General features: G+C 45.2%; 1 protein-coding gene across 3 annotated transcripts in view; it reads left to right on the forward strand.

The window, feature by feature from the left end:
• The first annotated feature begins 1,166 nt into the window (after positions 1-1,166).
• mcf2 (MCF.2 cell line derived transforming sequence) overlaps positions 1,167-15,771 on the forward strand; it is a 93,624-nt gene continuing 79,019 nt past the window's right edge. For all 3 annotated transcript variants that reach the window (XM_033030302.1, XM_033030303.1, XM_033030305.1), the window contains exon 1: positions 1,167-1,857. In XM_033030302.1, coding sequence (XP_032886193.1) covers positions 1,770-1,857 — 88 coding nt within the window. In that variant the 5' untranslated portion in view covers positions 1,167-1,769. The remainder of the gene's footprint in view (positions 1,858-15,771) is intronic.

Below are 15,771 nucleotides of genomic sequence, written 5' to 3' on the forward strand. Positions count from 1 at the left end.
AGATGTAAATGCTTGAAAGCACGTACCTCCAGATTCAGGAACAGCTTCTTCCCTGCTGCTATCAGAGTACTGAATGGATCTCCCATAAGTTGTCCCAATCTTCCAACCTACCTCATTGTGACCCTTGCACTTTTTTTAATCTTCACTTTTTAACTACAATGCTGTAGCATTATGCTGTATTTTTTTTGTTTGTGCTATCAATTGTACTAGTATATGGTTAGATTGTACTCGTGTATATTATGATTTGACTATATTGCAACCAATGCACTTCATAGAAACATAGAAATTAGGTGCAGGGGTAGGCCATTTGGCCCTTCGAGCCAGCACCGCCATTCAATATGATCATGGCTGATCATCTAAAATCAGTACCCTGTGGCTGCTTTTTCCCCATAATCCCTTGATTCCTTTAGCCATAAGAGTTAAATCTAACTCAAACGTTAACTCTCTTGAAAATACACAGGACAATAATAAACCAATAGGCTTCGGTTTGTATTATTGTCATGTGTTCTGAAGTACAATAAAAAAGCTTTTGTGCACGCTATCCAATCAATTCGAATAATGCTATACATAAGTACAATCAAGTCAAACTCAAGTACAATAGGTAGAGCATTAGCATTCAGAATACAGTTCTCATGGTGGTGCATCAGTTCCAGAGACAACGTTCAATGTCTGCAATGGGGCAGAGGTGAATCGGACTGTACACTCGCATGCCACAATTAATCTGTGGAGTACCCAGTCAGTGTTTGAGACTTGATTTCCAACATATTACGTCATACAGCATGGATCAACCAGGGGCCACAATTTAAGAATAAGGGGTAAGCCATTTAGAACAGAGATGAGGAAAAACTTTTCACACAGAGAGTTGTGAGTCTGTGGAATTCTATGTTTCAGAGGGCGGTGGAGGCTGGTACTCTGGATGCTTTCAAGAGAGAGTTAGATAGTGGAGTCATGGGATATGGGGAGGCGGCAGGAACGGGGTACTGATTGTGGATGATCAACCATGATCACATTGAATGGCGGTACTGGCTCAAAGGGTGGAATGGCCTACTCTTGCACCTATTGTCTATTGGAAACAGGTCCTTCGGCTCAACTTGCCCATACTAACCAAGGTACCCCATCTACACTAGCCCCACCTGCCCGCCTTTGGCCCATATTCCTCGAAACCCTTCCTATCCATGTACCTGTCCAAGTGCCTTTTAAATGTTGTGATAGTACCTGCCTCAACTATGTCCTCAGGCAACTCATTCCTTATACCCTCCACCCTCTTGGAAAAAGTTGCCCCTCGGGTTCCTATTAAATTCTTTAAACCTCTGTCCTCTGGTTCTTGATTGCCCTACAAGTTGTTGTGTTTTCGCCAGTTTCGGTGGAAGGTGTGTGTAGTGTGATCAGCGCGGATAATAAATAGAAAGAGGAGGAGCAGCGAAGCTGGAAGCCATTGCGCTCGGTCGCATCCACGGCAATGTTAGAGCGAGGGCAGGGAGCGGGCTGGAGCAGACGCAGTTATGCGCTGCCTTGCTGTAGCGGAGTGCGCAGTGAGGGCAGCCCTCTGATCTTGCTGGACTCCCGCAGACCGCTCGGCCCCACTGACATGGGATGGGCGAGGACGCCACTGTGGCGGCCGAGTACTCACTGATCTGCCTCAAGGTGAAGGCAAGGTTGCCGGAGCCAGTCCCAGCCGAGTTCCCCTTTCTCGGGAATGAAAGAGCCACTTCGCTGAGAATCGTCTGCAGGTCCAGTGGCGAGAGTTGTGTTGACGAGATATCCGAGATATGACAGCGCTGAAGATATCCGAGGTCGAGATGAAAAGCTACTATTTCCTCCTCGAAGCTTGTTCACTGTTGGAATCCACGCTCAAAAGTAGGTGTCGGAAGTTTCCCCTCTCTTGTCAAGTCCAGATTCGATTAAAATAAGTGGCATTTCATGTTTTACTTTTAAATATTAAATCGCGTCGCTTTAATGCGAGATCATCGTGGCATCCAGAAAGTGTTTAAAAATAACTTGTTTGATGTTGAGATGTAGCAACCGTTTATGAATATGGATGTGGATTGCGCTGAATAATGTATGAGATTGCAAGTTATGATTTCATTCAGAAGGAAAACTGCAACGATCCGCTAAGATAGGGTGGATAAATGAAAAAAATTAATTATATTTCGGGAATTGGGAGCAATAATTTATTTCATGGTAGCCTTTAATGTCAACGTAATGTTTCGTACAATATTCAGCAGTTGTGCTCAGAAAACGAGTTGAGAGTTTAGATAGGATATTGCTTTTTAAGAGACTTTTGGATGGGCCCATGGACATGGAATGGAAGGATATAGATTACATGCAGACAGATGAGAGATGGTCTTGGCATCATGTTTGGCAGAGGGATTTTTATCCAGTCATGCTGTCTGACCCGCTGAGATACTCCAGCATTTTGTGCCTATCTTTGGCATAGACATTGGTTAGTTTATTATTGTCACGTGTACCAAGGTACAGTGAAAAGTTCTTGTGTGCCATCCAGTCAGGGTAAAGACTACACGAGTACAATCAAGCAGCTTACAATGTACAGATGTGGGCGAAAGATCCTGTTCCTGTGCTGTTCTATTCTGGATTCTACATGTTGCTAATAAAGACGGTGCAAATATCAAGAGCCAGGCGGTCATTGCCCAGGTCGAGTGTTGTTCAGTTGTGTCCTCACCTCAATGAATCAGCAATGGTGGCATTAATACAGGACCGAACTTAGCAAGTGGAAGGAGCTGCCTCTAGTGACTAGAGTTGGGAGACTAGTACTGCTTCACCGTGAGTGTTGAGGCCTGAATCTGGAACCAGGATCACAAGGGAGAGGAGTGCAGACTCCCTGTTGACTATATGTATGGTTTTGTATAGTGTGGCAACAGACCCACTGAGTCGTTAACTTGTCTCTGGAACTGTTGCGCTACAATGCTGAGAACTATATTCTGCACTCTGTATCTACTCCTCTGCTCGACCTACTGAACTTGAGTTTGACATGACTACATTTATTAATAGTATTATCTGATCTGTCTCTCTAGCGCGCAAAATAAAGTTTTTCACTGTAGCTCAATACTGAACCAACGGCCCATCTATCACCCGTTCACACACTAGTCCTATGTTATCCCACTATCTCGTCTACTTCCGGAACACCAGGGGCCAATTAACCGACAAACCTACACGTCTTTGGGACATGGGAGGGAACCGGAGAACCCAGAGGAAACCCACATGGTTTCAGAGAATGTGCAAATTCCACACAGATAGTTCAAGTTCAAGTTCAAGTGAGTTTATTGTCATGTGTCCCTGTATAGGACAATGAAATTCTTGCTTTGCTTAAGCACACAGAAAATAGTAAGCATTTACTACAAAACAGATAAATGTGTCCATATACCATGATATAAATATATACACACATGAATAAATAAACTGGTAGTGCAAATAACAGAAAGTGGTTGCTAATAATCAGAGTTTTGTCCGAGCCAGGTTTAATAGCCTGATGGCTGAGGGGAAGTAGCTATTCCTGAACCTGGTTGTTGCAGTCTTCAGGCTCCTGTACCTTCTACCTGAAGGTAGCAGGGAGATGAGTGTGTGGCCAGGATGGTGTGGGTCTTTGATGATACTGCCAGCCTTTTTGAGGCAGCGACTGCGATAAATCCCCTCGATGGAAGGAAGGTCAGAGCCGATGATGGACTGGGCAGTGTTTACTACTTTTTGTAGTCTTTTCCTCTCCAGGGCGCTCAAATTTCCGAACCAAGCCACGATGCAACCGGTCAGCATGCTCTCGACTGTGCACCTGTAGAAGTTAGAGAGAGTCTTCCTTGACAATCCGACTCTCCGTAATCTTCTCAGGAAGTAGAGGCGCTGATGAGCTTTTTTGATAATTGCGTTAGTGTTCTCGGACCAGGAAAGATCTTCAGAGATGTGCACCCCCAGGAATTTGAAGTTCTTGACCCTTTCAACCATCGACCATCAGATAGTACCCAAGGTCAGGATTTAACCCGACCTCTTATACTGTGCGGCAGCACCTCTACCAGCTGCACCTCTGTGCTGGCTTATCCAGGGCTCTGCACCCCAGTTCACACTGTGCCAGCTAAATGGCCTGTCCCACTTGGGCAACCTTATCCACGAGTTCTGGCGAGTTTGCCCTCGACTCATACTCGCAGCATGGTCGACACGAGGTTGTGGGAGGTCTTCGTAACTCTCCTTCATGTTCTAGAGTGGTCTCCGCGTACTCGAGGCCTCAGCTTGGTCGCGGCGATTTTTTAATATGTTAAAAAATGCCCGTGAGTAAAAAAGGTCGCCATGAGAAAAATCGATATTTTTTTTACTCGTAGGTTTGGTCGTAGTAGGTCGTCATGTTAGTAGTAGGTAATCAAGGGTAGGCGAAGGTAGTCATAAATAGTCTTCATCATAGTCGAAGGGAGGTCGAAGGTGATCGAAGGAGGTCGTCTTCACTCTCCACTATTCAGTGCCCAATTTTCCCGAAGTTAGTCGTAGCTAGTCAAAGCTGGTCTTCAGCATGTAATTTTTGCAAACTTTTCTAAACTCGCCAATTAGGTCGCCCAAGTGGCGCAGCCCCTTAAGATTTTTTTCGAGCTCAAGATGTGTTAGTTGGATTTGCATAGCGCCGATCACTACCCCAGTATGGCTCAAAGCATGTTTGATCTCCAGGAGCGGGTGCCCTGCAGAAAATGCATCCACTAATGTCTACACAGCAAGCTCCCACCAAGGAAGTTCATAAGCTAGGGTACTGTCCGATTCACCTACACCCTATTGTGGACATTGGACTGACTTACCTAAGGCTGCACAGAAAGTAACCCTTACATAAGCCGGGGAGTGCCTGTAGGGTCGATTGCATTCAGAAAAATAACATTTTAAAAATCAGAGTAGTTTGTGACGAAACCAGTTACAGTAAGTTCAGAAACAACAGGTTGGTTTGGCCAAAACTCTTAACAAAGGGGATTTCCTCACCTCCTATCTGGGTCTGTTGTAAATTCATTCACAGAAACATATCACTGACATTCTACACAGTTGTTGTCACGCCAGGAAAGCTAAGTCTGACAAAATATTGACTTCCGATGAGTAACATCTTTACAATGCTGAGAATTATATTCTGCATTCTATACCTTCCCACTCAGCTCTACCTATTGTACTTAACTTTGACTTGATTGTATCTAAGCATATTAACATCTGATCTGACTAGATAGCAATGCACAGGATCAGTCATGATCTGGTTGAGTGCTGATTGAACATAGAACAGTACAGCACAGGAACAGGCCATTCGGCCCACAATGTCTGTGTTGAACATGATGCAAGTTAAACTAATCTCCTCTGCCTTAATGTGACACCCCCCCCCCCCCCCCATTCCTTGCATATCCATGTGCCTATCTAAGTCTCTTAAACGCCACTATCCTATCTGGCTCTATTGCCACCCCTGACACCCTCCACTAACGGTGTAAAAAAATAACTTGCCCGCACATCTCCTTTAAACTTTGCCCCTATCACCTTAACGTTATGCCCTCTAGTAGTTAACATTTCTACCCTAGAAAAAAGGTTTGGACTGTCTACCCTATCTATGCCACTCATCATTTTATAAACTTTGATCAGGATGTTGGCTGAGATGCTAAGTGGCCCACTCCGGCTAACATTTATTTTATTGTGATAGAACGTTAAACATAGAAAGAGCCAGCTGGTTTGTGCTGGTGTTAATACAGCAGTTTCACATTTGGTTAGGTCTGCTTCTACATAGGTCTAGCAACCCAAGGTCCATCCTGACCTCCAGCGCTATCTGTGTGGAGTTTGCAAGTTCTCATTGCAAGTGTCCTTGGATTTCCCTCGGCTACTCTGGTTTCCTTAAGATGTGCTGGTGGATAAATGGCTGCTATAAATCACCCCTCAGTAAAAACAGGTGATAAAAGAGTGAATGGGACATAGTTTAGTTTGTTTTAGAGATACAGCATTGTAACAGGCCCTTCGGTCCACTGTGTCCATGCTGACTATCGATCACCTGTTGACACTAGTTCTGTGTATTCTCATTTTATCATCCACTCCCTACACACTAGGGAGAATTTACAAAGGCCAATTAACATACAAACCTGCATGCCTTTGGGATGAGGGAGGAAACTGGAGCACCCAGAAGAAACCAATGGAGAACATGCAAAGTGCACACAGGCAGCATGGAGTCAGGATCGAGCCTGGGTATCTGTCGCTGAGACTGCAACTGTACCTGTGGTTGAGAGAATTAGCTGGAGGGAGATGAGGGGATGGGACTGACAGAATGGCTCTGCTGAGGGCAGGCACAAACCTGATGGGCTGAATGGCCTCTTTGTGCTATAATAAGTAAGCAAAATTCTACTAAGGACTTGCCGATGTGAGAGTGAAAATGTTGACGAACAGGTAGCGAAATGGATGACTGCCCTTCATTTCTCAACGTCGCACAATGCACTGCCAACTCATTAAATGTCACTTGAGCATTCCTGGCACCAGAGTGGAGGAAGTGATATACAGTTGTCAGATCAGCCATAAAAATAATCAGTCTCAGGATGACGTGTATGGATCTGCAACGTTTCTCGCCCGCCCTGCCCAATATTTCAACCAGAACCCGGTCATCGTTTTAGGTTGAGGGTTGTTATTGTCATGTGCACCAAAGTGTCCCAATACCTATATCCCTTGATCAAAAAGATAGGCACAAAGTGCTGGAGTAACTCAGTGGTTCAGGCAGCATCTCTGCAGAAAAAGTATGAGTGACACTCCGGCTCTGAACCCTTCTTCCTTGATCCCACAAAGGACCAACTAGCCATGAATACACTCTGACTGAGAATCTCATGGTTAGAGAATCCCAAAGATTTGCATTCTCTGCAGGAAAAAAAATCCTGATTTTGTGGAACAATGACCAGGCCCTTCTGCCCACAATGTCTCTACCGATCATGATGACTAACCCTTATCTAATTGCACTAAACCCCTATCCTTCCATTTCATATTTGGATGCCTGATCCCTTATGCTGATTCCATGCTGACCAACCTGAGGAAGCATCGTTTTACCTGTTGGGGAGATCACATCTCATTCTTTTATACCCTGGGGTGCTCAGGCCAGTTTTAATCATCCTCTCAGCACAGGGCAGTCCTCTTGTGCCAAGATCCCAGTGAAACTGTCCTACTGGACTGACTCCAAGCAAGGCAACCCCTTGAGTACAGAAATAAAACCTTGTCCAACCTTGATCTCGCCAAGGTTTAGTTTAGAGATACAGCGTGGAAACAGGCACTTGGGACCACCGAGTTCGAACACTAGGGACTATTTACAATTTTACCAAGCCAATTAGCCTACAAACCTGTGCATCTTTGGAGTGTGGGGGGGAAACGGAGCTTCCAGAGAAAACCCAAGTGGTCACGGGGAGAACGGGCAAATTCTGTACAAACAGCACCTGTAATCAGGATGGAAACTGTGTCTCTGGCACTGTAAGGCAGCAACTCTACTGCTGCAGCTCAATAGCCCAATAAAGCACCATTAAACCATTGAGATAGGGCAAGAGGAGGTAGAGTGTCAGGTGTTGTCTGGGCCCTTTGTGTGTTTCTGATGCACACATTCGGAGTTCTCAATGTCATTCCATATAGCGTGGAAACAGGCCCTTCGGCCCACCAAGTCCACGCTGACCAGTGAACACCCGTACAATAGTTCTATCCTACAAGTTCTGCACAACTATCGTAAAACTTTTTGTTTGTATGGTTGACTTGAAACTTTCCCTTCTATTTATTCTGTTTACTAGCGTTTACCAACTTTCCACTGTTATTCTATTCTTAGTAAATGACTGTGTTGTCTCACCCATTCTACTCCATGTGTCTTCTCCTACTCACTTGCTAGTCTTAAGTGAGTCAACGTATTTGAAGTATTGCGCGCATCTCGTTGCCCCCATTACAGGACGGATGTGGGGGCTTTGGGGAAGGTGCAGAGGAGGTTTGCCAGAATGCTGCCTTATTCAGAGAGTATTAGCTAAAAGCAAAGGCTGGACCAACTCAAATTGCTTTCTCTCAAATGCCTCAGGATGAGGGCAGACCTGATAGAAGTTTATAAAGTTATTATAAGAGGTATCGATAAGGTAGACAGTCAGGATCTTTTTCCCAGGAAGGAAATGTAAAAAAGATTAGAGGGCAGACCTTTAAGGCAAGGTTTTTTACATGGTTAGTGGTGGGTGCCTGGAATGTGCTGCCAGGTATGTGGCGGAGGCTGATACAACAGTGACATTTGTAGGGGGCACTCCTCTGTGTGCAGCCATGTCAGCAGCGCGTCAGCTTTTCCAGCTTTTAAAAAAAAATTTTGTATGTTTTAAAGTATGTATTTTGTGTTTCTCGGTGTGTTTTGTGTGGGGGTGTGGTGTGGGGGGGTGAGGGGGAAACCGCTTCGGTCGCCTCCTCCATGGAGAGGCGACTTTTTCCAGGTCGCCTCCCCCGTGGCCTAACATCAAGGATCGACGCGGCCTTTCCCGGAGACACGCCCGGGGCTTCAGCGGCGTGGTGGATGTTTGTGTTACAGTTTTATTGTGTGTTCTTTATTATTGTACTGCTGCTGACAACCCAAATTTCCACCAACCCTGGTTGTGTGGCAATAAATTATATCTATCTATCTATCTATTTAAGAGGTTTTTAAATAGGCACATGGATATGCAGGGAATGGACAGATATGGATCGTGTGCAGGCAGAGGAGATTAGTTTATCTTGGCATCATGTGCAAAACAGACATTGTGGGCCAAAGTGCCCGTTCCTCCACTGTACTGTTCTAAGTATTATGACACCTATCAGCAAACTGTCCTCACATTTGCAGATTCTAGTGGGCCTTTTTTAAATGTTCCTCTTCTAAAATCCTACCTCACTGGTTGCTCCACACAGCCAGCTCAATATCAGTATCAATCTCCTCTTCAGCCTCACTTAAGCCAGGTCATCCTTTCAAAGTTGTAGGGTCCAGAATCAATTACTATTTCAGCTGAGCTTCAACCAGTGTTAGCAAAACTAGAGATAGGCTGAATGTGTAGAAAAGAACTGCAAATGCATACAATAGATACAAAGTGCTGGAGTAACTCAAACTGGAAAAGCAAGGAATTGCAGATGCTGATTTGCAAAAAAAAAAGACACAGTGATGGTGTAACCCAATTGGTCAGGTAGCTTTGCTAGAGAACATGTATAGGTGACACTTCCGGTTGGGACCCTACTTCAGACAGACGGTTGGACAAGGGCCACAAATTTTAGGTGGAGCATAGGGAAGAGAGTGTAGAAAAGGGGAGCGGAGCTGCTGCTTCACAGCCCGAAAGATTCAGGTTCATACCTGATGTCAGTGCTATCTGTGTGGAGTTTGCATGATCTTCCCTGTGAGCGTGATTCCCGCCGGGTACTTCGGTTTCCTCCTGCATCCCAAAGACACAGGGGTGGATTATTGGCCTCTATACTTGTTGTGTAGGTGAGCGTTAGAATCTGGGGGGAGTTGATGGCAATGTGGGGAGAATAGATTAAGATAGGCACAAAGTGCTGGAGTAATTCAGCGGGTCAGGCAACATCACTGGAGAACATGGCTAGGACCTTCTGATTGTCAGAAGAAGGATCCTGACCCAAAAAGTCATCTAACCATGTTCTATAGGGATACTGCCTGGACCACTGAGTTACTCCAGCACATTGTGTCCTTTTGAAAAAAAAATCCAGCATCTGCACCTCCTTGTTTCTATGTTCTGGATTAAGATAGAGTTAGTGTAAATGGGTGATCAATGGACCTGTTTCCATGTCATGTGACTCCAACATTCCCTCACTGTGAGTTTAGGATTCCACATCAGTTATCTTTATGCGATTCCCAACCTGCCCTGACACCTTCAAGAATTGTGTGCTCTTTATCAATTCCTGCATCTCTTGTAAAATTGTATCATTTATTTACACAGGCTTATTCCATCTGCCATTGCTTCACACTTTAGCGCTGAATTATGTGTGTTTTGCCACTCCTTGCCTTGGCACTCCTAGGGCTGGTGTAGTGTTCTTCACAACATTTCAGAGTTCTGCATCATCTGCTAGCTTTGAAATCTTGTCCTGTATTATACTATTAAGGTGCAACAATTCTGAAGATGACCGATGGAGGGGCATTAATTTCTAAACCTCTCCAGTCAGAAAGGCAACTATTCATCACTGCTGGCTCTCTCACAGCTAGCTCCTATCCTCACCACCATGCCCATTTCAATACAATGTCATTAAAATTGCAAAGAATTATAGATGCAACCCTGACCATCACGCAAAACAAACTCCCTTCCATTGTCTCTATCTGCACTTCACGCTGCTACGCCAAGGCCACCCGTATAATCAAGGACTAGTATCACTCCCTCTTCTCCCCTCTCACATCAGGTACAGTTATTCCCAGTTGTTATCAGGCAACTGAACTATCCTATCAACAAGTAGAGAGCGGCACTGACCCCCCACCCCCACCCATCTACCTCATTGAAGATCCTTGGACTATCTTTAATCGGACTTTACTGGACTTTATATTGCACTAAACATTATTCCCTTTTATCGTGTATCTGTACACTGGACGGCTTGATTGTAGTCATGTATAATCTTTTTGCTAACTGGGTAGCAAGCAACAAAAAACATTTTCACTAAAATGAACTAAGCTAGCTTGTTCTGGCATGGGAATTGGCTTTTTTATCCAGGGTCATGAGTAGGGGCATTAACTATGGGTATTTACAGAATTAATCTTGCATGTGAAATTTTCTTTTAGTAAGAAGTTTCTTCCCATCTCATATCAGACTACTGAACAGTCAATAGACAATAGGTGCAGGAGTAGGCCCTTCGGCCCTTCGAGCCAGCACCGCCATTCAATGTGATCATGGCTGATCATCCCCAATCAGTACCCCGTTCCTGCCTTCTCCCCATATCCCCTGACTCCGCTATTTTTAAGAGCCCTATCTAGCTCTCCCTTGAAAGCATCCAGAGAACCTGCCTCCACCGCCCTCTGGCAGAGAATTCCACAGACTCACAACCCTCTGTGAGAAAAAATGTTTCCTCGTCTCCGTTCTAAATGGCTTACCCCTTATTGTTAAACTCTACACTTTACTTTTAGTTTGACTGTCCTCCTGATTAAATGTTATCTTTGCATGCTTCGTTGCCAGATTCTCCTAACTAACAATGATCTATTCTACATTGATCTGCATCTTCTTTGATCTCTCCTTTTCACACCTGACCCTTCCATATCTTTGTATCTTCCTCTCCCCTGACTCTCTGTCTGGAGAAGGGTCTCGACCCGAAACGCCACCCATTCCTTCTCTCCAGAGATGCTGCCTGTCCCGCTGAGTTACTCCCAGTCCTCCTATAAGCTCGGGTACAGTCCCGATCTTCCAACCTATCTCACTGCAGATATTGGACTTTTTCCTCTGGAACCATAACACTGCAATGCTGCAACACTATATTCTGCACTCTGGCATTTTTACCTTTGCACTCCCTGTTCTATTTATGTAGGCCTGATTGTACTCGTGTATAGTATGAGTTGACTGGGTAGCAAGCAAACATAGCTTTTCACTGTAACTCGATACATATGACAATAATAACCCCAAACCAATACCCCTGGCATTTGCTTCTACAGTGTGAAATATTGCTTGATCACGCAGCCTGACAAACATTGTAAAGAAAGACGTAAACCAGCATTAGCAGTTCCTGTATCTCAAACACTGGAAGGAATTATACAGATTTACATCCCCATGTTTCATGTCCATAGGTTTTAGGCTCAGAATGGGGCTAATCAGCCCATCAAGTCTACTCCACCATTTAATCATGGCTATCTTTCCTTCTCAACTCCATTCTCCTATCTCCTCCCAAAACTCCTGACACCCTTACTAATCAAGAAGCTGTCAATCTGCACCTTAAAAATATCCATTGACTTGGCTTCCACAGCCGTCTGTGGCAATATATTCCACAGATTCACCACCTTTGACTAAATAAATTCCTCCTCATCTCCTTTCTAAAGGTACATCCTTTATTCTGAGGCTATGGCCTCTGGTCCTAGATTCTCCCACTGGTGGAAACATCCTCTCCACATCCACTCTATTCAGGCCTTTCACTATTTTCAATGAGGTCTCCCCTCATCCTTCTAAACTCCAGCGAGTACAGGCCCAGTACCGTCAAACACTCAACCACGTTAACCCAATTATTCCAGAAATCATTCTCATAAACCACCTCTGGACCCTCTCCAACGCCAGTACATCCTTCCTCAGATATGGGGTCCAAAACTGTTTGATAAAGCCTCAGCATTACATCCCTGCTTTTATATTCTAGTCCTCTCGAAATAAACAATAGCAGTGCATTTGTCTTACTACCAATTCGACTTGCAAGTTAACTTTTTTTGGAAGCCTGCATCATCACTTCCAAGTTCCTATGCACATATTTAATGTCCATAATGTTACACACCTGGAAATGCTCCAAAACACTTTACAACGTTATAGTTTTAAAGAGAGCAGAGAAGGTTTACGAGGATGTTGCCAGTATTCAAGTGCCTGAGTTATGGGGAGAGGTTGGGCAGGTTAAGACTTTATTACTTGGAGCATAGAACGATAATGGGTGATCTTATAGAGGTGTATAAAACCATGAGGGGAATAAATAAGGTGAATGCACCAAATCTTTTACCCAGAGTATGGAATCAAAAATGAGAGGGTATAGATTCAAGGTGAGTGGAGAAAGATTTAATAGGAACCTGAGAGGCAACTTTTTCACACAGAGGGTGGTGTATATATGGAACAAGCAGCCAGAGGAGGTAGTCGAAGCAGGTACAATAAGACCATTAAAAAGACATTTGGACAGATACAGTACATGGATAGGAACGGTTTAGAGGGATATGGGCCAAATGCAGGCAGATTTGTAGAAATCAGGAACTGTAGATGCTGGTTTGCAAAAAAAGACACAAACTGCTGGACTAACAGTAGGTCAGGCAGCATCACTGGATAACGTGGATTGGCGAGATTTCTGGCCTGGACCCTTCTTCAGACTCTTTCTCTCCTTTGTGTGTGTTTTTCAGAGATGCTGCCTGACCTGCTAGGTTACTCCAGTACTTTGTTCCTTTTTGTTTACAGACAAATATTACTAACTCAGATGGGGCATCTTGGTCAGCATGGACAGGTTGGGCTGGGGGGCCTGTTTCTGTGCTGCATGACTCCAACTAATCTTCTGAAGTGCGGTAAAGCTTTGTGTGATACTGCCCAGATGTTCTGGTTGCTCCCACGATGTGGTGTTTATTCAAGATCCCCAGCTACTGAGCGAGGAGAAAGGGGACAATTCCCTGTTCCTCGTCCACCTTGCGATGGGTTGCCTCTGAAGTTTGTTAAACTCCTCAATGGTTGTTGTTGAGATCCTCTTGGTTGGAGAAAAGCTGGGATAGTCCAGTGACCAAGTAGGTCACAGAGGAAAAAAACACCATAACCTCTACAGGTAGACAAAGATGCCGGAGAAACTCAGCGGGTGAGGCAGCATCTATGGAGAGAAGGAATAGGCGACGTTTCGGGATGTGACCCTTCTTCAGACTGATGTCGGGGGGGGGGGGGGGGGGGGGGGGAAGAAAGGAAGAGGTGGAAACAATAGGCTGTGGGAGAGCTGGGAAGGGGAGGGGATGGAGGGGAAAAAGCAAGGACTACCTGAAATTGGAGAAGTCAATGTTCATACCGCTGGGGTGTAAATCACCCAAGCGAAATATGAGGTGTTGCTCCTCCAATTTGCACTGGGCTTCACTCTGGCAATGGAGGAGGGAGTTGAAGTGCTGAGCCACTGGGAGATCAGGTTGGTTATTGCGAACTGAGCAGAGGTGTTGGGCGAAGCGATCGCCAAGCCTGCGCTTGGTCTCACTGATGTCGAGAAGTTGACACCTGGAACGGGGCATGCAGTAGATGAGGTTGGAGGAGGTGCAGGTGAACCTCTGCCTCACCTGGAAAGATTGTTAGGGTCCTTGGATGGAGTTGAGGGGAGAGGTAAAGCGACAAGAGTATGGAATTCCTGCGGTTGCAAGGAAAAGTACCCGGAGAGGTGGTGGTTTGGGTGGGAAGGAAGGAATTGACCCTGGAGTTACCGAGGGAACGGTCTCTGGGGAAAGCAGAAAGGGGAGGAGATGGGAAGATGTTGCCAGTGGTGGGATCCCATTGGAGGTGGCGAAAATGTCGGAGGATTATATGTTAACATAGAAACATAGAAATTAGGTGCAGGAGTAGGCCATTCGGCCCATCGAGCCTGCACCGCCATTCAATATGATCATGGCTGATCATCCAACTCAGTATCCCGTACCTGCCTTCTCTCCATACCCTCTGATCCCCTTAGCCACAAGGGCCACATCTAACTCCCTCTTAAATATAGCCAATGAACTGGCCTCGACTAACCTCTGTGGCAGAGAGTTCCAGAGATTCACCACTCTCATCAAAGCCTTGGCCAGCTGCAGTTACACATATTAGAGGGTCTGGAACATATGGGCCTACTGAGTGACGATGTCCACTCCTTCCCCAAACATCACTGAGCATTGTCATAAATTTGCAACCGCCCTTACTGAAAACATCTTTAGTTCATGTAATTTAGTTTAAAGATACTGCGTGGAAATAGGCTCCTCTGCTCACTGAGTCCATGCCAATCAGAGATCACCCATACACTAGCACTATCCTACACACTAGGAACAATTTACCAAAGTCAATTAACCTACAGAAATGCACGTCTTTGGAACGTTATGGGAAACTGGAGCACCAACGCGGTCACAGAGAGAATGCAAAACGCCGTACAGGTCTCTGGCGCTGCCAGGCAGCAACTCTACCACTGTGCCACAATAATGAATTCAAATTCATTAGCTGCCAAGAATGCCTTTAGTGGGTTGAGGTTTGTGAGTGCAAATGTCAAATGGAGACGTGGCAGGAACTGAGAGATGGTGGAAATTATGTCATAGAAACATAGAAACATAGAAATTAGGTGCAGGAGTAGGTCATTCGGCCCTTCGAGCCTGCACCGCCATTCAATATGATCATGGCTGATCATCCAACTCAGTATCCCGTACCTGCCTTCTCTCCATACCCTCTGATCCCCTTAGCCACAAGGGCCACATCTAACTCCCTCTTAAATATAGCCAATGAACTGGCCTCGATTACCCTCTGTGGCAGAGAGTTCCAGAGATTCACCACTCTCTGTGTGAAAAAAGTTCTCATCTCGGTTTTAAAGGATTTCCCCCTTATCCTTAAGCTGTGACCCCTTGTCCTGGACTTCCCCAACATCGGGAGCAATCTTCCTGCATCTAGCCTGTCCAACACCTTAAGAATTTTGTAAGTTTCTATAAGATCCCCTCTCAATCTCCTAAATTCTAGAGAGTATAAACCAAGTCTATCCAATCTTTCTTCATAAAACAGTCCTGACATCCCAGGAATCAGTCTGGTGAACCTTCTCTGCACTCCCTCTATGGCAATAATGTCCTTCCTCAGATTTGGAGACCAAAACTGTACGCAATACTCCAGGTGTGGTCTCACCAAGACCTGTACAACTGCAGTAGAACCTCCCTGCTCCTATACTCAAATCCTTTTGCTATGAAAGCTAACATACCATTCGCTTTCTTCACTGCCTGCTGCACCTGCATGCCTACTTTCAATGACTGGTGTACGATGACACCCAGGTCTCGCTGCATCTCCCCTTTTCCTAGTCGGCCACCATTTAGATAATAGTCTGCTTTCCTGTTTTTGCCACCAAAATGGATAACCTCACATTTATCCACATTATACTGCATCTGCCAAACATTTGCCCACTCACCCAGCCTAT

The sequence above is a fragment of the Amblyraja radiata genome, chromosome 12, assembly GCF_010909765.2.
Source record: "Amblyraja radiata isolate CabotCenter1 chromosome 12, sAmbRad1.1.pri, whole genome shotgun sequence".
Classification (NCBI taxonomy): Eukaryota; Metazoa; Chordata; class Chondrichthyes; order Rajiformes; family Rajidae; genus Amblyraja; species Amblyraja radiata.